General features: G+C 35.2%; 1 protein-coding gene across 2 annotated transcripts in view; it reads right to left on the reverse strand.

Moving 5' to 3' along the window:
* LOC127845058 (cytoplasmic dynein 1 light intermediate chain 2-like) overlaps nt 1-24405 on the reverse strand; it is a 42140-nt gene that overhangs the window by 14785 nt on the left and 2950 nt on the right. Inside the window, exons 2-9 of one of the 2 annotated variants that reach the window (XM_052375699.1) lie at nt 23155-23228; nt 22353-22469; nt 20020-20250; nt 17320-17513; nt 8439-8532; nt 7413-7548; nt 6609-6720; nt 3114-3143 (exon numbers count right to left, since the gene is read on the reverse strand). In XM_052375699.1, coding sequence (XP_052231659.1) covers nt 3114-3143; nt 6609-6720; nt 7413-7548; nt 8439-8532; nt 17320-17513; nt 20020-20250; nt 22353-22469; nt 23155-23228 — 988 coding nt within the window. The remainder of the gene's footprint in view (nt 1-3113; nt 3144-6608; nt 6721-7412; nt 7549-8438; nt 8533-17319; nt 17514-20019; nt 20251-22352; nt 22470-23154; nt 23229-24405) is intronic. The other variant, XM_052375700.1, reaches the window with a different exon arrangement.

Below are 24405 nucleotides of genomic sequence, written 5' to 3' on the forward strand. Positions count from 1 at the left end.
TTCCTGGGTAAGCTTTTTTACCTAACCATAACCCTGAGCTAACAATGCCAGTAATTTAAAACTGCCCTACTTGAAGGTATAGGGAGAATTACCATAGAAATAATTTCATGACTTATACTGACTAATACCCATACAATCTATATAGCCAGACCAAAACTCGAAAGCCCGATTCTCCTTCTGTAGTACACTACCAACTGAGCTTGCTATGCTGATAAATGGCCTGAATCTGTATTGACTACATTATTGTCCACAAAAAACTAAATGACTAGAGTGGCATGGACAATTATCAAGAGTAAAGAAATAACAGTTATTATATGGGCTTTAAAGCTAAAAATATGTCACAGAACAATGTGTTTCTGTTGATACAGTTATTATATGGGCTTTAAGCTCAAACTATGTCACAGAACAATGTGTTTCTGTTGATATCTTTGAGGATATACATGTGTTGGTATTGCATATAGAATAAGCATAATATGCATGATATTTATATTATTCAAAATGTATGTTTAAATAAAACATATGACACCATATATATATTGTAAACAAATTCTATAAATATTTTAAGTTAAATACCAGGAAACATGTAGTGCAAAAAAATAGCTTTAATTATTCTTCCAAAATATTTATAAGTGTGCCAATATTATATTTATCTTAGCTAATGAGGATTAAAACTCTACAAGCAAGGTACCTTTCTAAAAGCTTTAAAAAACATTAACAAAATAGTGCTTAACAAATAAACTTGAGATATAATACAATATGAATTTGTACTAGCCTAATAAACACTGTAACAACCTCATATAAGATACACAAAAACATTTAAAAAATCTTATTAAAATGTTTAGTATTTTGTTGTGTATGCAAACTGAGAATTTCTAACAAAAAAATGTACTGGTTACAGATGTGTGTTTGTATCTGACATCTTGAAGACCAAGATAAAGCTATCCACATATATCTTCTTTAATAATATGTCACAATTTGTTAAGATCATTCACATAGTGTTACAAAATCATAGCCAAACCAGTTTCAAATAAATTAAGACAACCAATACCCACATTACACAATGTATGTGCCAAATATACATGTAGAATAACAGCACAATAGTATTAAAAACTATTTCTTTTATAAATGCAGACAACCAATAACTAATCATGTATTTATCCAATATACGAGCTGTGCTCTGTGAAAAAGGGGTTTAATGCATGTGCATAATGTGTCATTCCTGATTAGCCTGTGCAGTATGCACAGGTTAATCAGGGACGACACTTTCCGCCTAAACTGGGTTTTTGCTAAGAAGACTTTCTGTTAACAAAAAACACGATAAAAGCAGGAAGTATTGTCCCTCATTAGCATGTGCAAACTGCACAGGCTTATCTGGTACGACACTTAACGCACATGCATAAAACCCCCTTTTCACAGGGAATGATATCCTCTTCATACACAACAAAACATAAACAAGAATTTCATAAAAGGCTGTGTTGTTTTCAATTTTTCATTTATTAAACAAGGGACAAAATTGTCACAAAACCAGGTTTTCATTGTGAAAAAAAAATCTGATAAAGGGAGAAAACTCAAACTGAACTTTTGAAATGACCAAAAAAAATTAACCCCCTTTTGTTTTTTTGTTTTTTTTTAAATCTATTTTTAGTCGTGGCGACCTTGACATTGGAGATATTGACGTGATTCTTTCGTGGGACACACCGTCCCATGATGGTGAACAAATGTGCCAAATGATTTTAAAATCTCACAATGAATGACATAGTTATGGCCAGGACAAGCTCATTTATGGCCATTTTTGACCTTTGAACTCAAAGTGTGACCTTGACCTTGGAGATATCGACGTAATTATTTCGCGCGACACACCGTCCAATGATGGTGAACAAATGTGCCAAATGATTTTAAAATCTGACGATGAACGACATAGTTATGGCTCGGACAAGCTCATTTATGGACATTTTTGACCTTTGAACTCAAAGTGTGACCTTGACCTTGGAGATATCGACGTAATTATTTCGCGCGACACACCGTCCAATGATGGTGAACAAATGTGCCAAATGATTTTAAAATCTGACAATGAACGACATAGTTATGGCCCGGACAAGCTTATTCCGCCAGCCCGCCAGCCAGCCAGCCAGCCTGCCCGCATTCGCCAATCTAATAACCAGTTTTTTCCTTCGGAAAACCTGGTTAATAAATTCAAATGAAGTATCAATAATGTCTTGTTTATTTTAAGTGATATTATGGTCATTTAACAGTTAATAGGTGTCTATCGCAACCGTTGTTTATTTCTGGTGTTTTCACTTCATATACACTTATATTTGTTAATGCAGCATCAACATACTAAAACAATATCCAGGAAAGAGAAAAATAATGCATTTGAATATCAACCGTACTTTCGTTTGACAACTGATCATGCATGTACCATGTGAACTTAAATTTAGTTTTAGTGCAGATTTTTTATACGACACTAAAAAAATGGCACAATTTTGTTTTACGGATCATTTCGACTTAGAGGACTGGTTGAGTCATGTTAAATATCGTATATAAAATATATTTTTAATAAACAACTAGTAGCAAGATGAGTTTCAGATAATTGGTCAGTAACCACATTGTAACTAACTCTTTTGACCTGTTAATTCTTTTCATCTCAATTCAACAGTGAAAAATGTCCATATTATCACTTTAAAGCATGAGATAATATGTTCTAAAATGAGTAAAACAAGAAAACAAACACAGAAAATGGGTTAAGATGGCAATCATTTTAAACAGAAAACAACAGAAAGTCATATTACATTAATTAAATGTAAACAATTCTATTAAATAACATCAAATACAACACAGCATGTGTAAACACCTTAATCAAATAGTTTTTTAACTTCACTTTTCAGACACAAAGCACAAAATCAAAACAGTTATGTTCACATTGTCTGTTTCAATATTTTAAAACTTGCAGTTCATATATGGAAGCCAATATCTGTCGAAGAGATACATATGAAGCTCATACATGTAACTTGGCTGTGTGTTGAAAAAATTAAAAGCACAAAAGCTGATATTATAGTCTCTAATTAATAATGTTAAAGCAAAACCTAGAAAAATAAAAGCACTACAAAACTTACCGCATGGATTAAACGAATAGGAGTTCTGGTCTGATGAATGATTAACACAAATAAAGAATATAACAAAAACAAACTAAAACATTTGAATAGGATGATAGCTAACTATTGTGTGACATTTTAGTAATTGAATATATCAGATTGTGGTTGTTAAAGGGACCTTTTAAGGTTTTGGTAAATTGAAAAAATTGAAAAACAAAAAACATGTTTCAGATTTGCAAATGTTCTTTGTAGTAATGATTTTTGCAAGGAAACAGTAATACTTAACATTATACTCTAAAATATCCATTATATACATATACATCCTTTGACAATTTAATAACCTGAAAATTAAAAAGTGTTACAAATGCAAAACAATTGAACAATTTGGAGAGTTCTGTTGTTAACATTATATTTTGTGACATTATGAGAACTGCCTTATTATTAATATAAAGTATAAAATACAATACTCACTGTGTGAGTACAGATGGCAGAGTGGTTTTAGTGCTTGATTTTTACTCTAAGGGTTAGTGGTTTGAGCCCAGTTGAGGGTTAATTTATTGTCTTTCTTTCTTCAATAGTATTCTTATTCTTAACTGGAGCTATTTAGTTCCGATGTTAACATTTATCAATTTAAAGTAGGGATGGCATCGAATTCCTATATCGGTATTCGAATATTTGCAAATCCATTCAATCGAATATTCGAATATTCGCATAAAACGGCTGGCTAGATATAACTTCTTTTACTCAGTTTCGTATCCAGTTGGGATATTTTATATAAATTGACACAGAAATACAATTAAATATACAATTGTTGTGTTGAGAAATAGAAAGAAAATGTAGCTTAATTGTAAAAACAAACTTTGATAAAGCCTATTGAAGCGAAATATATCAGAAAAGAGTGAAACTTGTACTGTGTTAGCTTCCATTGCTTTGTAAGTTATATCTGTATGCTGACTACGATGCTGTTTGTTAAAGCTGCTATCAAATAATTGTATCGCTGTAGGCTAATACTATGACCGATACTGTAATCGGGCACAAATAGAAGAGAAAATATCATGTTATATTATTTTATTTTTATTTGAAATGTTAAAGTAACGATTGCGTGTACATTTTTATAAAGAAACATATCATAAGGCATGCAAAGTACACCAAGTATTCAAGAACAAATATATTAAGGAAAAACATCATGTCATATAATTTTATTGTGCTTTATAACGTACTTTAATGCCAAAACGACACACTTTTGTCATTTTCAGCGCTGAACCATTGATGCACTTTCTGTGCAAAATCAACAAGCACAATACTAACACAAAGTCGTATTTTTCCAAACGAGAATAATGTCATATGTCGTTGCCTAGCCGCCCGATGCCGGTAAGAAACCAAGAAGCCCGTCGTAGGTTACGTAAAGCGAGCCTCGATGTTGCATTCTAACACAGCACTTGCCAAATTTCATATAAACAGAGAAGAAAATCGTCAATGGGTTATTCTGGAATAATTATGGGTAGAGCTTATACACTGAAAGCACGCGCTGTAACTTAACAAAACATGCCAATACATCATCTACCAGCGTAATAATCCAGTATTTTATGAATGAAAGTCGGAGATCTGATCGACAGATCAGCTGAAATATAAATTATGCGCAAATTGAGTAATTCACTCATTTTAATGGCTGTTCATACTGTGATCAATCACAGAAACTTAATTATTATTCACCAGTCAATTAAAGCCGTTAATTGGCACCCAATTGACAAACAACAGTTCGGGGACTTTCTTAGAGTGTGTATATTGCATTGCGCAATCAACGCTGATACGGGCCGCGTTATCAGTTTGACCAGGTATGTGTATTAACGTACTTATACACATACCTGGTTTGTCACGGAGAACGTCACATCAGACATGTTAATCCCAAGTGATTTCGGTAGCCAATTAGTAAGCGGCTCGCAGGTCATTACATACTAAGGAAATTACGTTTGAAAAAAATTGCGAATATCAATTATGTTATTCGAATACTGACCATTCAATTGACAATTCGAATAATTTTGCCATCCCCAATTTAAAGCATTAAATGACAAACTTCCATACATGCAAAAATTTGTGAAAAGGTCCCTTTAACATTTGAGTTGTTGCATATATGAGATTGCGGTTGCTTACAATTTAGTAAGTGAAGAAGTCAGATTCCAGTAGCAAACATTTTAGTAATTTAATAAGTCAGATTTGGGTAGAAAACATTTAAGTAATTGCATAAGTCAGGTTGTGGTAGCAAACATTTTAGTAACTGAAGAAGTCAGATTCTGGTAGCAAACATTTTAGTTATTAATAAGTCAGATTCTGGTAGCAAATATTTAAGTAATTTAACAAGAGATTGCCAAGCAATATTGTCCCCTACCTGTGAAACTCCACCATTTACAGTTTTTTTTTTTAATTTGTTGCCATAGCAACTAGAATTCTTGACGTAGGAACAAAACGAAATGACGTGCATAATCTCCATATTGCCATTATCCATGTTTCAAGTTTCATGAAAAAATATGAAGAACTGTTAAAGTTATCGCAGGATCCAGAAAAGTGTGACAGACAGACTGACAGACTGACAGACAGACAGACAGACTGACAGACAGACAGACTGACAGACAGACAGACTGACTGACGTACAGAGTGCAAACCATAAGTCCCTTCCGGTTTCACCAGTAGAGGACAATAAGTCAGATTCTGGTAGCAAACCTTTTAGTAATTTCAGAAGTCAGAGTCTGGTAGCAAACCTTTTAGTAATTTAACAAGTAAGATTCTGGTAGGAAACATTTTAGTGATTTCTTAAGTCAGATTGAGGTAGCCAACATTTAAGTTGCAGTAGCTATACATGCATGGTACTAGGTACATGTCTATTATCCTTATGTCACAATCAGTCATTCTAATTGTATAATTACAAATATGCATATTGTTGAAAGAATGTGTTTGTTAGAGAGCATATATTTTAAAATAAAATATATTTAAAATGTTTTAAATTAAGACATTTGTCCATAGGACACGTATGCTCCAACATTAAACTTTAAACTCCAGGAAAGTCAAAAACAACCCGTTTTCTAGACAAACTTGAATTTTGACCACATGTGTGACCTTGACCTTTGAGATAGGACAACGAAGATTTTACACGTGAAACATAGTCTTTAATGATTGACAGAATTATTTTTAAACATGTCAATATACGGCTAATTTACGGCTTAGACAGGAAGGTTGCCACAGACAGACTACGAATGATATATGCTCTTTATTTGGAGGAGGGAACCCAAAATGGTGGTAAATAATAATAAACAAAATACTTGTACCAATTCATGCACACTTTTTTTATTATGGTTATGACCTTTTGTTTAAAAAACCTTTTATTACCTAGCTTGATAATTATTTCCCTTTAACAAATGAAACGAAGTATGTCTTGTTATATAGTACAAAATATAGGATCGATATAGGACACAACACAAAAGGAGTCATACAAAGGGAAAGCAACGTGACAGAGTTACCTACCTTACGAACTGAGGGCCTGGAAACAACGTCTTCATAGTTGTCTGTTGGTTTTATGTTCAATAGGTTTTCATGTAAAATTGCAATCTTTTTTTCATTGTCCCAACCCATTGGGCTGCAAAAAAGGCAGTAAACGATAGATGAATAGTTCAGACAATGTATGTGATTTCCATATTAATTTTGTTTTTCGCTTCTTATGCAACCATAAGCTACTAGATGGACGAGATATAATTGACATGTTACACATGTTAACCAGATATCATTATGTGTTTTTTAATAGAAGCTTTGGATCTGAACTTATTGCAGTGTCATTTGGGGTCATATTTGAGCACTACAATTTGATCTCATAAATAAGTTTTGTTCCTAAAATTCCTCCAAAAATTTCCATTTATTTGTTTCACAATTTTTTATTCTTAATAGATTGAAACATTCAATTTGAAACATTCAATTTAATCCCCCTATAAAGCTTTCGGAGTTGAATGATAGCAAATACTGTGCTCCAAACACATTTTTCCCAATCAAAAGATCCTCTTTCCCAAAATGATGAATCCACCCCACACACTGGATTGCTCCAGAAAGACTCGAGATTTCTGATGCAAGGTGTTACAAGCAGGCTGTCTCAATTGAAATTGTATCTTAACCAAACTAACACAAAAATAATTCTTGTTGTCAAATGCACATTAAGTGTTAAGCACTTAACAATTGTTTAAGTATTAGATACCACGATGATAGGTAAATACCCAGTATCCCACTTAACCCTTGAATATTTTACACTGAAGTATGCCTGCCATTCTAACGTTCACTTACATGAACACACTATCCTTTTCCACGACATAGGCAGACATTGTGAAGGGGAACCCATATATCCGATGTAATAAATACTGGTGAAGTAGGTCACAATTCTTCTCCTCCTTCACCGATGTGTAGAACAGAGCAGCACCATCTGACCCCGTTGTTAAGGAAATCATTTGTATTTATAAATTAGCAACACTCTGGTAAAAAGCAAGTGTGTAAAGTGTCATCCCTGCAGTCTGAACAGGCTGATTGGGGACAACACTCTATGCCTACACTGAATTTCTGCTAAGACATTTTTTGGAAAGTGTCGACTACATACTTTTCAGGATAATCAGGGACAACTCTTTCCCCACACACATTAAGTCACTTTTTTCAAAAGGAGGCTAAAATATATGAGCTGTGCTCTGTGAAAAAGGGGTTTAATGCAGGTGTGTAAAGTGTCTTCCCAGATTAGCCTGTGCAGTCCGCACAGGCTAATCAGGGACGCACTTTCAGCTTTATATCTTTCATTTTATGAAAGTCTCTTCTTTGCAAAAATCAAGTTTATGCGGAAAGTGTTGTCCCTGATTAGCAGACAGCACAGGCTAATCTGGGAAGACACTTACAGCACATGCATTAAACCCCTTTTTCACAGAGCATGGCGCATATCCTTGCTTGTTTGTTTGTTAATCTCTTTTGTTTTCTGTATATAACAACAATATAATGACAGTTGGCTAACCGTGTCACTCCTTTTCAGTGCAAGGTTGACCACTCCAAACAGTTTTACCATTTCTTATTGCACAGTCATACTACTGGCAGCGTCTGACAAATGACCAACTTGAATTACGTGAGAATAATTTTAAATCACTAATCCCCACAAAAGTGATGTTGCCCAAGGGGTTATAACTCTCAGACATCGGATTACAGGGTTGCACTTAACCCTTCCCCATTCAGAGGCAAAGTGAAAATGGCTATAATGTGCAAACAGCATAAAATCACACAAAATAGTGGGTATAATGAGGGATTGTTTTCAATAAATTACTTTTAGCAAAAGGATACAATTCAAACAGAAATTTCTTATATGCATTTGTATAAAGTCAAAATGCTCTTCTTTATAATCATGTTCTTTTTCTAATGTCGAGATAGAATCTGCCTGAAAAAAAGAAACTAAATTATAAGCATAACATATGATAGTGATGGCAAATATATACAATCATTACAAATAAAGCCCACATCAATTGCAGATTTGAGAAAAGTACATGAACTTTAATGCTGGTAACGCACCTTATTAAATAAAAATATTTGTTGACTTCACAGTAGAATAAACAAGACTATTGCCAAGCAATTAAAGTCCCCTACCGGCTCCACCATTGTCAGAATATTTTTTTTATTTGTTGCCATAGTAACCAGAATTTTTGATGTACAGACAAAATGAAATGACGTGCATAATGTCCATATTGCATTCTATCCATGTTTGAAGTTTCATGAAAAAAATATTTAGAACTTTTAAAGTTATCGCAGGATCCAGAAAAAAAACACCATTTTCAGGCTGTCAAGTGACCTTTTTTCAAAAAGTAGGAAAAAATAGGAACTACTTTTGCAAGAAAAGTAGGAAAATAGTAGGAAAAAGTAGGAACTTTTCCCTCAAAAGTAGGAATACATAATACTAATTTTTTAGACACAGGTCCAGGAAACATAGCTTGAAACAGAGCAGGAGTGCCATCACATGTTCTGTATGGATACCCACTTGAAGCTACCTTAAGGGCCCAGAAGATTTCAGCCTTTTGTATCTGTTCCTTGTGTGATGGTTGTACTTGCATACAGATAGATTTATCCCCACCACCCTGAGAGCTGCTTGGCTTTGGGGCACTTCCACGCTTTTGTGAATTATCATGCATGTATTTCATGTTTTCCTTGTGTTTTTATCCATCTGCATGACTTATCAGTTGATTAGCACCAGAATTACAAATAGATGGACTTCATTTAGACAGTAAAATATCTTGCAAACTCATTGCCGGTATCTCTCTTGCACCATGATCCAAGTGTTTTTCCACTGTTGTCCAACTTCTCCATCCATGAAGGGTTAAACTTTGTTTTCCCACTAGGCATTTTAGCACTTAGTGTATCTATGATAATTAAGTTTCAAGCAAAGCTACCCTGATAAAGAAGTATAATAAGATGCTGTTCATTTTGGTGTCTCATCAAATAATTAAGTGGTTTGAGGTCTTCTGTGTATGGATATAAAAATGGTAATATATTGTGCATGTTATATCCTTAAGCAGAAGACCAAATTTATTTAGTGATACACCAACTTGTTGTACAAGATTAATACTAGTATATAAACCAGTGTCAATGCTCTGCTACAGCTACATTGTGAAACCTTTAAATTGACAATAGGGTGCAGTTATAATAACTTAAGTTACATTCAAAATGACTGGTCATTGTAGAGCAGATTGGAGATACTGGAGATCGGACCTTATCACCTGACATCTTTTATGACATCATTGATTGGGCAATGAAACAGTTGCACTACATTGTTTATTCCAGTTTCAAATAATGGATTTTACATTATTGATTACTTCGCCTGAGTGTAATAATGCCGTTAAATAATTTTAATACTACGCTGTAACACCTTGAAGTTACCTCACTAGCTATGGCATCATTAGACAAGAATTGTGTTTGTCAGAAACACAATGCCCACTATTGCGCCGCTTTGAAATAAAATTTCAATATATCATTTGGCAGGTTTAGAAAATATCTCCCTTTTAAAGCTTATTACTTCCCTTGGATTGTACTTTTTTACTTTTGACCTTGAAGGATGACCTTCACCTTTCACCACTCAAAATGTTCAGCTCCATGATATACACATGCATGCAAAATATCAAGTTGCTATCTTCAAAATCAATATTGCAATAGTTATGGCCCATATTAAAGTTTTCGGACAGACACACTGACAGACAGACAGACAGACAGACAGACAAACGGACTGACAGTACAACTGCTATATGCCACCCTACCCGGAGCACAAAAATGTATCGGGACATTTAGGCTCTGTGCATTTATCTTCAATTACTAAACATGATGTACCTATGATATCAATAGAACATCATATCTGTTGTCATGTAATACAGAATTTTTTACATTATATTTGTAAATGATGAAAACTCAGCAAAGCATCAGTTTTATCTTTTTCCAATAACTTGTGTAATAAATTCCATATTTCATAACCACTCATACAATACATGTATCTCTATATCTCTACATTCCAAACAGCAATATCATGTAAACATGCATAAGGTTTGGTCAAATTGTTGTCAATAGAGACAAAATAAAACTGGAATAAACAATGGGTGCCCTCAGCTCTTGCATCACTGGGAACTGTGTAAGGTATGTGAAGTCTGCAGTGTACAAATGCTAAGGAAGTAAACAAGGCACTATTGTTACTTAAAAAAAAAATGTCAATATTTTAAAAAGTTACATAAGAAATAAATATTTATGCTTCCTGAAGAGGTGCTAGAAGACAGTCAGCATGGGTTAATTGTCAGGTCTCATCTAGATGAATGCACATTAACAGGGATACAGTCATGCCATTGATTCATTCATCCTGCAAGTTTACTAAATAAACTATTTAAAAAAAATATTCTCAATTGAAAATGAAAAAGTAGGAATAGTAGGAAGATTTGGTAAAAAAATAGGAAAAAGTAGGATCCTGATGAAAAAGTAGGAAATAGTAGGAAAAAGTAGGAAAAAGTATGACCGCTTGACAGCCTGCATTTTTAGCAGTATTTTTAGTCTATTTGTTGCCATAGCAACCAGAATTTTAGACGTATGAACAAAATGAAATGACGTGCATAATGTCCATATTGCCATCTATCCATATTTCAAGTTTCATGAAAAAATATTAAGAACTTTTAAAGTTATCGCAGGATCAAGAAAAAAACACCATTTTCAGCAGTATTTTTAGTCTGTTTGTTGCAATAGCAACCAGAATTTTTGACGTAGGAACAAAATGAAATGACATGCCTAATGTCCATATTGCCATCTATCCATGTTTGAAGTTTCATGAAAAAATATTTAGAACTTTTAAAGTTATCGCAGGATCCAGAAAAGTGTGACGGACGGACGGATACAAAACCATAAGTCCCCTCCGGTGAAACCGGTAGGGGACTAAAACAAGGGGGCCAAGATGGCCCTAGTTCGCTCACCTGAGAGGAGTCGGTTCATTCAATCTTTACCAAATGTCAAACTTGACCTAGATATTGTTCAGACAAACATCCTGGTCAAGTTTCATCATTATTGAACCAAAACTCTGGCGTATGGAGTGTAATTGTTTTTGTAAGATTTGACCTGGTTACCTATATTTTGAGTTGACCCCCCTTACCAAACATCAAACTTAATTGCTTACAAAAATAACAAGGGCTGTTTGTAAAACATGCATGCCCCCCATGGGCTGTCAGTTGTAGTGGCAGCCATTGTGTGAATATGTTTTTTGGCACTGTGACCTTGACCTTTGACCTAGTGACCTGAAAATCAATAGGGGTCATCTGCAAGTCATGATCAATGTACCAATGAAGTTTCATGATCCTAGGCCTAAGCATTCTTGAGTTATCATCCGGAAACCATTTAACTGTGTCAAGTCACTGTGACCTAGAACTTTGACACAGTGACCTGAAAGTCAATAGGGGTCATCTGCGAGTCATGATCAATGTACCTATGAAGTTTCATGAACCTAGGCCTAAGCGTTCTTGAGTTATCATCCGGAAACCATTTTTCTAAGTTGAGTCACCGTGACCTTGACCTTTGACTTAGTGACCTGAAAATAATGTGACTCCCCCCCCCCCCCCGCAGCCATGTTATTCAACTGACCAGAACCATTTTTGAACTCAACTCTCGTATCAAGGAAACAAGTGTTCTGACCAAATTTCATGAAAATTGGGCCAAAAATGTGACTTCTAGAATGTTCGCATGTTTTCACTATATACATATAGAGAAAAATGCCCCGCCCACTGGCGGCCATGTTTTTCAACGCACAGGAAACACTTTTGAACTCAACCAACATATCATTAAGGCAAACATTTTGACCAAATTTCATGAAAATTGGGTCAAAAATGTGACTTCTAGAGTGTTCACATGTTTTTTCACTGATCTTGACCACTTTCGAACTCTTCCGAGATATTAATAAAACCAATGTTTTAACCAACTTTCATGATGATTGGGCAAAAATTGTGACTTCTAGAGTGTTAACAAGGTTTCTTTATAGCCAATAGGGAAAACTGCCACTATATACATATAGAGAAAATTGCCCCGCCCACTGGCGGCCATGTTTTTTCACTGATCTTGACCATTTTCGAACTCTTCCGAGATATTAATAAAACCAATGTTTTAACCAACTTTCATGATGATTGGGCAAAAATTGTGACTTCCAGATTGTTTACAAGGTTTCTTTATAGCCAAATAGGGAAAACTGCCACTATATACATATAGAGAAAAATGCCCCGCCCACTGGCGGCCATGTTTTTTCACCAATCTGAATCATTTTCAAACTCGTCCGAGCTATCAATAAAACCAATTATTTTACTAACTTTCATGATGATTGGGCAAACATTGCGACTTCTAGAGTGTTTAAAAGGCAAACATTTTGACAAAGTTACATGAAGATTTGGCATGAAATGTGACTTCTACAGTGTTTACAAGGTTTTTCTTTTTTTTGACCTAGTGACCTAGTTTTTGACCCGGCACGACCCAGTTTCGAACTCTACTGAGATTTCATTGGGAAAAAGCTTCTGACAAAGTTTAATGAAGATCGGACAAGAAATGTGGCCTCTAGAGTGTTTACCAGCAAATGTTAACGGACGGACGGACATACGACGGACAAAGACCGGTCACAAAAGCTCACCTAAGTAATCAGGTGAGCTTAAAAGAGCTGCCTTTGTGAAACACAATGCCCCCTACTGCGCTTTGAAGCTGCACAGCAGCTTTTTTAGAGAAAACAAGGCCCATTATTTAGTCAAAAGTAAATGGAACAAACAAAACGCAGTCATGTAGACTCACATATAAAACAAGAGCACCGCCTTGCGGGTGCAGACCGCTCATCTATTTTCTTTTTAAAGGTGAAGGGACTCACATTTTCAATAACAAAGGAGGGAGGGGTGGAGTGAAGAGGGGTGTATAGTGTGGGGGTGTGGACATTTATTACATTATTTCCCAAAAATGCGAAAAAAAATGCAAACTAAAAACATTCGGGGGGGAAGTGGGGGGTATTCTTGGGTGCCATGGTTGGACGGTATTTCAAACATAAAATAATAAAAATAAGAGTTTTTAACCGTTTCAAAAAAAAAAATTGTGGGGGTGGGGTGGGGGGGGGTATAGTGTGAGGGTGTGGTGGTCATTTGTGAGATGATCTTAAAAAAAAGGGGGGATTCGGGTGGGGGGAGGGGTGGGGGATTCTTGGGTGCGATGGTTGGACGGTATTTCAAACATAAAATAATAAAAATAAATATTTGTGTTTTTTTTACCGTTTCAAAAAATAAATATTTGGGGGGGGTGGGGGGGGGGTACAGTGTGAGGGTGTGGTGGTCATTTGTGAGATGATCTTAAAAAAATAAAATAATAATAATAATTGGGGGGGATTCGGGAGTGGGGGGGGAGGGCACGGGGGATGGTTTTGGTGGAGTCTATTGTGGTATGTCAGGTAAGAGTAGTTTTGTCAAAGTATCAATCAAATCTAATCATAAATAAAGAAGTTATGGCAATTTTAGCAAAATTTAATAATTTGACCTTGAGAGTCAAGGTCATTCAAAGGTCAAGGTAAAATTCAACTTGCCAGGTACAGTAACCTAATTGCATGAAAGTATTTGCAGTTTGAAAGCAATAGCCTTGATACTTAAGAAGTAAAGTGGATCGAAACACAAAATTTAACCATATATTCAAAGTTACTAAGTCAAAAAAGGGCCATTATTCCGTAAAAATGACAACCAGAGTTATGCAACTTGTCCTTTTACTGTACCCTTATGATAGTTTGCGAGTGTTCCAAGTATGAAAGCAATATCTATGATACTTTAGGGGTAAAGTGGACCAAAACACCAAACTTAACCAAATTTTCAATTTTCTAAGTATAAAGGGCCCATAATTCCGTCCAAATGCCAGTCAGAGTTACATAACTTTGCCTGCACAGTCCCCTTATGATAGTTAATAAGTGTTGCAGGTATTAAAGCAATAGCTTTGATACTTACGGAATAAAATGGACCTAAACACAAAACTTAACCAAAATTTTCAATTTTCTAAGTATAAAAAGGGCACATAATTCTGTCAAAATGCACGCCAGAGTTATCTAACTTTGCCTGCCCAGTCCCTTCATGATAGTAAGTATGTGTACCAAGTCTGAATGCAATAGCATTGATACTTTCTGAGAAAAGTGGACCTAAACGCAAAACTTAACCAAAATTTTCAATTTTTTAAGTATAAAAAGGGCACATATATCTGTCAAAATGCACGCCAGAGTTATCTAACTTTGCCTGCCCAGTCCTCTCATGATAGTAAGTAAGTGTACCAAGTTTGAATGTAATAGCATTGATACTTTCTGAGAAAAATGGACCTAAACGCAAAACTTAACCGGACGCCGACGCCAACGCCAACGCCGACGCCAAGGTGATGACAATAGCTCATAATTTTTTTCAAAAAATAGATGAGCTAAAAATCAGCTAAATATCTTAAAGCATTGCATAAAAAACCTCCAGAAAAAAGGTTTTTATAGAGTAAATTTCCAAGTCCAAGGCCCATAACTTTGGCAAACAAGAGCACCTCATACCGGGTACCAACGCTTGGCTGCAGGTTTTGAATAAATGAAAGCTTGTCAGAATTTTTTTTTAGAAGTCACAGTGACCTCGACCTAGTGACCCTAGTATGTAGAACTCATCAAGCTGCATCTACACAGTTTTAAAGTTGTAGGTGGAAGCACTTTAATTTTAGAATGTTCAAAAGGTTAACAAAATGTAAAGGTTTTAGCATGACGTGGACAGCCAAAGACACGATGAGCTGGCTATGACAATACATCGGGTTTTCTCCGAAAACAGATGAGCTAAAAATCAATGAATCATTACCAATTTCGCACTTTATTTGAAGGTCATGTATGTAGACTCACAATCAGCTGAATATCTGAAAGTGTTGCGTTAACAACTTAATGAAAACGGTAATTATAGAGAAAATTTATAAAGTTACTTTTGTCTCAAATCTCCATGCCTTTTACTTTCTATTAATAGAAGCTATTCCCTTGGATTATATCCCTATAACAAATTTAACTTCCCTTGTCAAAAATTGACACTTAACCTGCAAATATAAAAAAAAGAGCTGTCAGAGGACAGCGCGCTTGACTATTCAAGTGCTTGACATTATAACGTAAGCCATGATGGGGAAATTGTTCATATTCAATAATTTATTAGAGGATCTTTCAAAAATAAAGAAATTATTAGATGATGTTAAAAAAAAATGGGGGGGGGGGGGTAGGGGGGTGAGAGGGGGGTATAATGTGGGGTGGGGTAATTTATTAGATGATGTCTAAAAAAAAAAATTGGGGGGGGGGGATTCTGGGTAGGGACGTGGGGTATTGTTTGGGTGGAATCCATTGTGTTATTCAGGTGAGTGTTGTTTTGTCAAAGTATTAATAAAATGTGATCATAAATAAAGAAGTTATGGCAATTTAAGCAAAATGTTCAATTATCTAAGTGTAAAAGGAGCCATAATTATGTAAAAATGCTTGATACAGTGGTCTGCTCTTGTTTATAGGTTAGGGTCATGTTGGTAAACAAGTATACAAAATATAAAAGCAATATGTCAAAGGATATATGAAATATTTGGGGTAGTACCCAAACTTTAACATAGATTTATCAATAATATGCATATTCTAAGTACAAGAAATGTGTTTGTCAGAAATACTATGTCCCCTTCTGCGCAGCTTTTTTTTTTGACCTTTGACCTTGAAGGATGACCTTGAACTTGACCTTTCACCACTCAAAATGTGCAGCTCCATGAGATACATATGCATGCCAAATATCAAGTTGCTATCTTCAATATTGCAAAAATTATTGCAAATGTTAAAGTTGGCACAAACCAACAGACCAACCAACAGACAGGGCAAAAACAATATGTCCCCCACTATAGTGGGTGGGGGACATAATAAAAGGGGCAATAATTATGACAAAATGCTTGATAGAGTTGTCTGCTCTTGTTTATAGGTTGGGGTGATGTTGGTAAACAAGTATGCAAAATATGAAAGCAATATGTCAAGGGACAATGAAAATAAATGGGGTAGTACGCAAACTTCAACATTTGCTGCATATTCTTAGTGGAAAAGGGGCCATAATTATGAAAAAATGCTTGATAGAGTTGTCTGCTCTTGCTTATAGGTTGTGGTCATGTTGGAAACAAGTATGCAAAAAATGAAAGCAATATGTCAAGGGACAATGAAAATAATTGGGGTAGTACGCAAGCTTTAACATTTGCACGCTAACGCAGACGCAGACGCTGGGGTGAGTAGGATAGTTCCACTATATATATTTCATATATAATAGTCGAGCTAAAAATGATCTCCCTTTAAAGCTTACTATTTTCCTTGGCAATATTTAGATCATTCTAAGGCCCGTATCTTAGTAAAAAATCTGCAGAATGGAACGATCTTCACACTTCATCTGTAGGTATTGTAGTTAGACAAACAACCAACAATCAGCTCTATATCTGAAAGCATTGCATAAACAAAACTCCGCAAAACCAAATGCCGGAAGGAAAAACTGACGGACTGACAGTGTGAGTGCTATATACCACCCTACCAGAGGTATTAACATATTCATTATGCAGTTTTCTTAAACCCCTAACCCTGTGAATTTGCTAAGCAAAATAGCTAAACAGCAACAAGATTCAGTGTCAATACATGAATAATCTTACTCACTTTAGTAATTAGGACTACAATGGGTATGCCTAGATTCTGCGCAAGGATGTTCTCCCCAAGGGGCAAGACAACCTTGTCCTCATCCTGTGTGTTAGGGGGAGGGGGGTGCAGGGGGTTTGCGTCCCGCCTCAGTGACGTTTGACTGGAGCCCGAGGTCTCATCGGGCTCTACGTACTCCTGGTAGTACTGCACCACTGGAAACATAATGTCAACATAATATATACTAGTAGTGTTCCAGGTAGTATCACCTCTGAGAATGGAGTGGCAACATTTGAGTCTGGCTCAGTGAAAAAGGGGGTTTAAGGCGTGTGCTTAAAGTAATTGTTGTCCTAGATTTGCCTGTGAAGTCACAGACTAAACTGGGACCACACTTTCCACCTTAACTAGATTCTCATCCAGAAAAGTCTTCTTTAATGTAATATCTGTAAATATTTTCTTGGTTCTAAGTATATCCTTAATTCTTAAATCTAAGCAATGATAGGTGAATACAGGCCAAGAAATGTAACTGACTTATCGATTAATACTTCAGAGATAGTCAAAATTGCATTAAATTAAATAAATGGGCCATGCTCTGTGAAAAGGGGGTTTAAAGGGATCTTTTCACGCTTTGGTAAATTGACAAAATTGAAAAAAGTTGTTTCAGATTCGCAAATTTTCGTTTTAGTTATAATATTTGTGAGGAAACAGTAATACTGAACATTTACCATGGTCTAATAGAGCCATTATATGCATCTTTTGACGATTTTAAAACCTAAAAATTATAAAGCGTTGCAACGCGAAACGATTGAATAATTTGGAGAGTTCTGTTTTTGTCGTTAAATTTTGTGAAACTACGAAGATTGCTTATATAAGGTATAAAATACGTTTATCATGTGTACTCGGCGGAATAGCTCAGTAGGCTAAAGCGTTTTTACTTCAGGACTCTGGCAGGACTCCAGGGGTCACTGGTTCGAAACCTGATCCGGGCAATGTTCTTTTCCTTTTTTTAATTACAATTCTTGATTTTTTACTGGAGCTTTTACGATCCAATGTTTACATTTATCAATATAAAGCATTTAATGAATAAGTTAAAAAATGCCAAAATCTGTGAAAAGGCCCCTTTAATGCAGGTGCATAAAGCGTTGTCCAAGATAAGCCTGTGCAGGCCGCACAGGCTAATCAGGGAAGACATTTTCTGCTTAAACTAGATTTCTGCTAAGAAAAGACTTTCTGTACACACAAAAATAAAATAACGGAAAGTGTCGTCCCTGATTAGCCTGTGCAGACTGCACAGGCTAATCTGGGACGTCTATTTACCAACTTGCATTAAACCCCCTTTTCCAAACTTCTCTGATTAAGTATGTGGGCTGCAATTCAGATCACAACAGATGCCAGGGAATAAAATAAGCTGAGTTTTGTTTACATACTATTAACCCTGTCCCCCATAAGAAGCCAAGTTAAAATGGCTTTTGCTACCAGCATTAAACCAGAACAGCCTGCAAGTAACTCGCAGTCTGTTCAGGTTTTATGCTGTTTGCTGCTCATAAGTAACTATGGGTTGGAAATTAAGCCTTTAAAACTTGAATTTAGTAATAAAGGTTTTTTTAATTAAATTTCACTTTCTAAGGGACCACACATGCGTTAAAATACGTATCTTAGTGGAATAGGGTTTAAACTAATCCAAGGGAGGAATATATATCCTTTTCCCCCTTTCAAAGTCTACTTAACCACTCTTGACAAATAAAAAGATCCAGCGAGAAAAACAACTCAATTGTCATGATCAATCTATGATAGCATGGAAAGGGAGGAAATCAGCTAAAAGCAAGGAAAATCATACCTCTCTATAACTAGCCCTTGCGGAAGATATAATCTTATTGCCAGTAATACACAATGCATGGTAGAACAAGAAATGTGTTTGTCAGAAACACAATGCCCCCTATTGCGCCGCTTTGAAATAAAATTTCAATATATCATTTGGCAGGTTTAGAAATTATCTCCCTTTTAAAGCTTATTACTTCCCTTGAATTGTATTTTTTTTACTTTTGACCTTGAAGGATGACCTTGACCTTTCACCACTCAAAATGTGCAGCTTTGTGAGATACACATGCATGCCAAATATCCAGTTGCTATCTTCAATAGTCAACAAGAGATGTGTTTGTCAGAAACACAATGCACCCTAATGCGCCACTTTTTTTTTTGACCTTTGACCTTGAAGGATGACCTTGACCTTGACCTTTCACCACTTAAAATGTGCAGCTCCATGAGATAAACATGCATGCCAAATATCAAGTTGCTATGTTCAATATTTCAAAAGTTATTGCAAAACTTTACTGTAAGGTTAAAGTTTTGGGACAGAATAACAGACAGAAAGAAAGAAAGACAGACAGGCAAAAAACAATATACCCCCGATCTAACGATACGGGGGCATAAAGAGTTATGACCAAACTTTAACGAAGGGTAAAGTTTTAGGAAAGACAAATACAATAATATTTGACCTTTGACCTTAAAAGATGACCTTGACCTTGACTTTTCACCACTCAAAATGTGCAGCTCCATGAGATACACATGCATGCCAAATATGAAGTTGCTATCTTCAATATTGCAAAAGTTATCAAATTTTAACCAAGGTTAAAGTTTTGGGACAGAATGACAGACAGAAAGACAGGACAAAAACAATATACCCCCGATCATTCGATCCGGGGGCATAATAATTAAACTCACAACTTTGTTCATATTCTCGTCTGTCTTCTGGTGATATGCGCAATCGGTCAATATTGTGACGTAGAATGGATGCCCATTTCTCGAGCGAGTCCAGGATGGCCCATGGCTGGGTCATAGAGGCTACTAGAATGACTAGAGAGTGCTCAAAACTTTCCTCAGTGAGCGCGTACTTCAACAAGCTGGTGTGGGTCGTGTCCCCGTCTAGGGCCCATATACCAAGTCGGCCTTGTTCTGTAAGGAAAAAAACACGTCAAATGGTGTTTGTCATTTTAATGATGTTAAAATTTACCAAAACAACACGTCAAATGGTGTTTGGAATTTTAATCATGTTAAAATTTACCAAAACAAAAAAAAAACATGTCAAATGGTTTTTGGCATTTTAATGATGTTAAAATTTAACAAAACATTAAAAATATGCAAACATTGAGAATTCCCCTTAAAACTTTTAATTAATCATTTCATGTTCTGATGTAGCTTCACATATTTTATCCATAGTACTTTTGAAAAAGGTTATTACTAGCATTAATGGGCAGTTTTATTATTTGAATACTGTTTTTTTGTACTGCAAGGAACCACTCATTAATTGGTAGCTTAGCCAAATATATATATATAGATATATAGATAGATAGATATATAGATATATATAGAGATAGTGTAGTGAAGAAAATTCTTCAAATTTTAAGAAATTGTTTTGAAGGCTGAAGCATACAGATTGTGAAAGGGAGAATTTGCTGACATCATCATGAATTATTGTCAAATTATTACATTTGATATGAATAGTTTGGCTTTTTGCCTTGCCCCTTGTTAACAGCACCCTGTACCTTGTACCTTTTGGGATCCTAGATCTCGCCCTAAGCAAGTATAAATGATTTTATTCTTCACAATTTATTTTTGCATTCTAAAACCAACAAATGAATATAAACGAAAAATGTTCTAAAAAATTCAATGACTGTCTTAAATGATTGCATAAATCATATGTTTTATACTTAAATAACATTCATAACAACATGTTAACGTCCATTCTGACTTCTAACTGGTATTAGCCACAGGACAAAAATACCATGCCTGTGAATCCCATTAACAAATCTGCACACACAAATCAGGATTTTCCTACAGTTTAAATGTATAAGGTACATGAATAAATTTTCGACTGTACATACAAAAATTATTAGCAATTTAATAAGCTCAATTTTTAATTTTTAATTTTCTGTTACTACCTTTTCTGAACTTTTATCATTGATATTTTTCTAAATATTTTATGTATTTCAATAGAAACGTCTGAATTGGTATTCCCATGCTATTTGTACCGGTATGTTATATCTGTATACTTTCTTAACCCTTTGGCACTCAGAAGCAAAGTTAAAATGGCTATGTGCAAACAGCATAAAACCAAAACAGCCTGCGAGTACCTCAGTCTTTTCAGGTTTTATGCTGTTTGCTGTTCATCAGTATCTTAGGCTGGAAATGAAGCCTTTAAAACTTGAATCTAGTAAGAAAGGTCTTAAATTAAATGTAACTTTCTAAGGGACTACAAATACATCAAAATACGTATATAAGTGGTAAAGGGTTAAATACGTTTCTAAGTGGATATTGGTAGAGAACCTGATATTATCATCAATGACGCATCTATGTGGTATAACAGATTGTGACATATTATTTCTTTTTTAGCCCTGTCAACGTAACTGGGGCTTGAAAGCACCATCTGTTGTTAATCCGCTAATCACATATCAAACGCCCATGTTTAGGACACATCTGGGTATGAGTAGAGACCGCATGCAGTATCATGTAGCCCATGAGGTGTATTGAGTGCTTTGTTATTTGTCGTTCCTTATACAAATCTTTTTACATTTTACTTAAAAAAGGACTTTGTTTTTTACTGTGGCTTGGCTTTAAACAAGAGCACCGAATAACAGGTGCCAATGCTCGGCTGCGGGTGCATTTTTTAATAAATGAAAGCTTGTCAGAATTTTTTTATTTTTTTTAGAGGTCACAGTGACCTTGACCTTTGACCTAGTGACCCTAAAATGGGTGTGGCGTGTAGAAATCATCAAGGTGCATCCACATATAAAGTTTCAAAGTTGTAGGTGGAAGCACTTTGATTTTAGAGCCAATGTAAAGGTTTTAGCAAGACGTCGGCAGACGGCTGACAATGGACGATGAGTTGGCTGTGACAATACCTCAGGTTTTCTCCGAGCTAAAAATAACCAATTGAGGGCAATTTGAGATGTTTTTAGAGCGTCAATCTTATAATAACAGAGCAAGAATTGAACTAGCTTCTATTTAATAAATATTTTTAAACAGACATCAAAATGTCTGCCTATTTGTAGACATACCATCTCTGTACTCGTCCTTCACATTGAGGTAGTAATACTCCAGTCCTATGCCTTTCTTTGGCTCCTCTACACCCTGTAGTTTAGCTATAAGTGTGGTCTTGCCACTGTCATTGTCACCTACAGAACAAAAAAAAACATTTGAACCGTGCTCTGTGGTAAAGGGGTTTAATGCATGTGCATTAAGTGTCATCCAAGATTAGCCTGTGCAGTCTGCACAGGCTAATCAGGGATGACACTTTCTGCCTAAACTGGATTTTTGCTAAGAAGGGACTTTCTTGAAACGAAAAATATCATGAAGCGGAAAGTGTCGTCCCTGATTAGCCTGTGCAGACTGCACAGGCTAATCTGGGACGACATTTTACGCACATGCATGAAACCCTTTATCCACAGAGCACAGCTCATTTGTTTGGTGAAGTTGCTTTACAATTAAATTTAGGTTCTGTTGGATATGCATCACTTGATAAAGTTATAGTGATTCAATACCATTTCCGTTATTTATAGCTAAATGCACTGTCAAACCCTTCATCAACTGTAATAAATCAAATCTCAGCAAGCACTACTGGTCTGCATATCAAATTTACGTAATTATTTCTTTTTCATTTGCTTAAATAATGATTTTAGCCATTTCAAAGAACATCTTTGACACTGAACTGACTTTTCAAAATGTATGTTGATTCAATTTTATTATGTAGAAGAAAAGAACAAACTTGAAAACTTATTCTGGATGATGATTACAAAATATAACTATTTTACAATATAAAATTAGTGACTAAAACCTTCTTCATACACAATTTAAATTTACCTAAAACAATAACCGACTTGGAAGTTGGTAGCTTTGATGCAGAACTCGACTGTACTTCACTCAATATTGTGGACCTGCAAAAACATACTTTTGTATTTCACGGTAAGCAATCATGTGACATTTACTAAAACACCAGTGTCTTCTAAACATAAACTTCAATTTACTCATTGTAGTGTATTTCAGCCTCTTTTGAATACCATAATTACTCTATGTTTTCGGACACTCTAAGTTTTCGGACACCTCTTTTTAAGCAAAAATAATTATTTTTTGTGTCTTTTAATTTTTGGACACACTAGTTTTTGTCCATAATTAATGTCTCTAAGTTTTCTGACAGTATATTTTACAGTGCTATTTTACAAAATGTCGGTCCTGTTTTCGATATCTAATGACACTTCGATCATGGGTTTTAAAACCAGATTAACATCATAAAACATGGCAGGTGCATGTCTGAGGGCAACGGACCATTAAATTTGCGTTATTGGGTAAATAATCTTGTAAACCGGTATTAAACAATGGTTTCGCCCAATAGCATAAGCGTTATGACGATTACCAGGGGTAGTGCCAATTAACAGTTCAATTATTTACCGCAATGGTACTACCCTTTCTCAGTAAAATAACTGTGACAAATACTAAACGCTTCAAAGTGTGATGCACCCAATTGCAAGTTTTACGAACAATGGAAGGTGTTAGACAACAACTATCGAACATGAACAAACAAAGAATTCATAGTTTGCTTTTTTTATTGCGTTAATTACAGGTTAATACTAGTGAGTATCGGTACATGGCATGCTCATCTTTGAACTCGTTGGTCAATGAACAACCTTGTAGTAGCTTTCTGTCAAGTAAATTAAGCATTTAAAATTATTTAAAATGCAGTGCAAACATATATATCTGTAATTTATACTATATGGCATGGTATTTTACAAGTGTGTGCTATTACAGGTAGTCGTTGATACAATTGACGCTATTGTCGGACACTTCAATTTTCGACTCTTAAGTTTTCGGATACCTGTATTGTGTGAATATTTTTGTATCTAAGATTTTGGACAAAAAAAAATTATTATTTTTAAGTGTCCGAAAACATAGAGTAATTACGGTAATCAAACATTCCGGGCTTTTCATGGCTTATTTTGGGTACTTTATGGAATTTAATGGAGACAATGTACAACATATAATATAATTTGGTGCAATTGCTTTAGATTTCAAAATATGATTTTATAAAACTATATTAAATGTCATAGATTTCTAAAT

This window comes from Dreissena polymorpha, chromosome 9, assembly GCF_020536995.1.
Source record: "Dreissena polymorpha isolate Duluth1 chromosome 9, UMN_Dpol_1.0, whole genome shotgun sequence".
NCBI classification, from domain to species: domain Eukaryota; kingdom Metazoa; phylum Mollusca; class Bivalvia; order Myida; family Dreissenidae; genus Dreissena; species Dreissena polymorpha.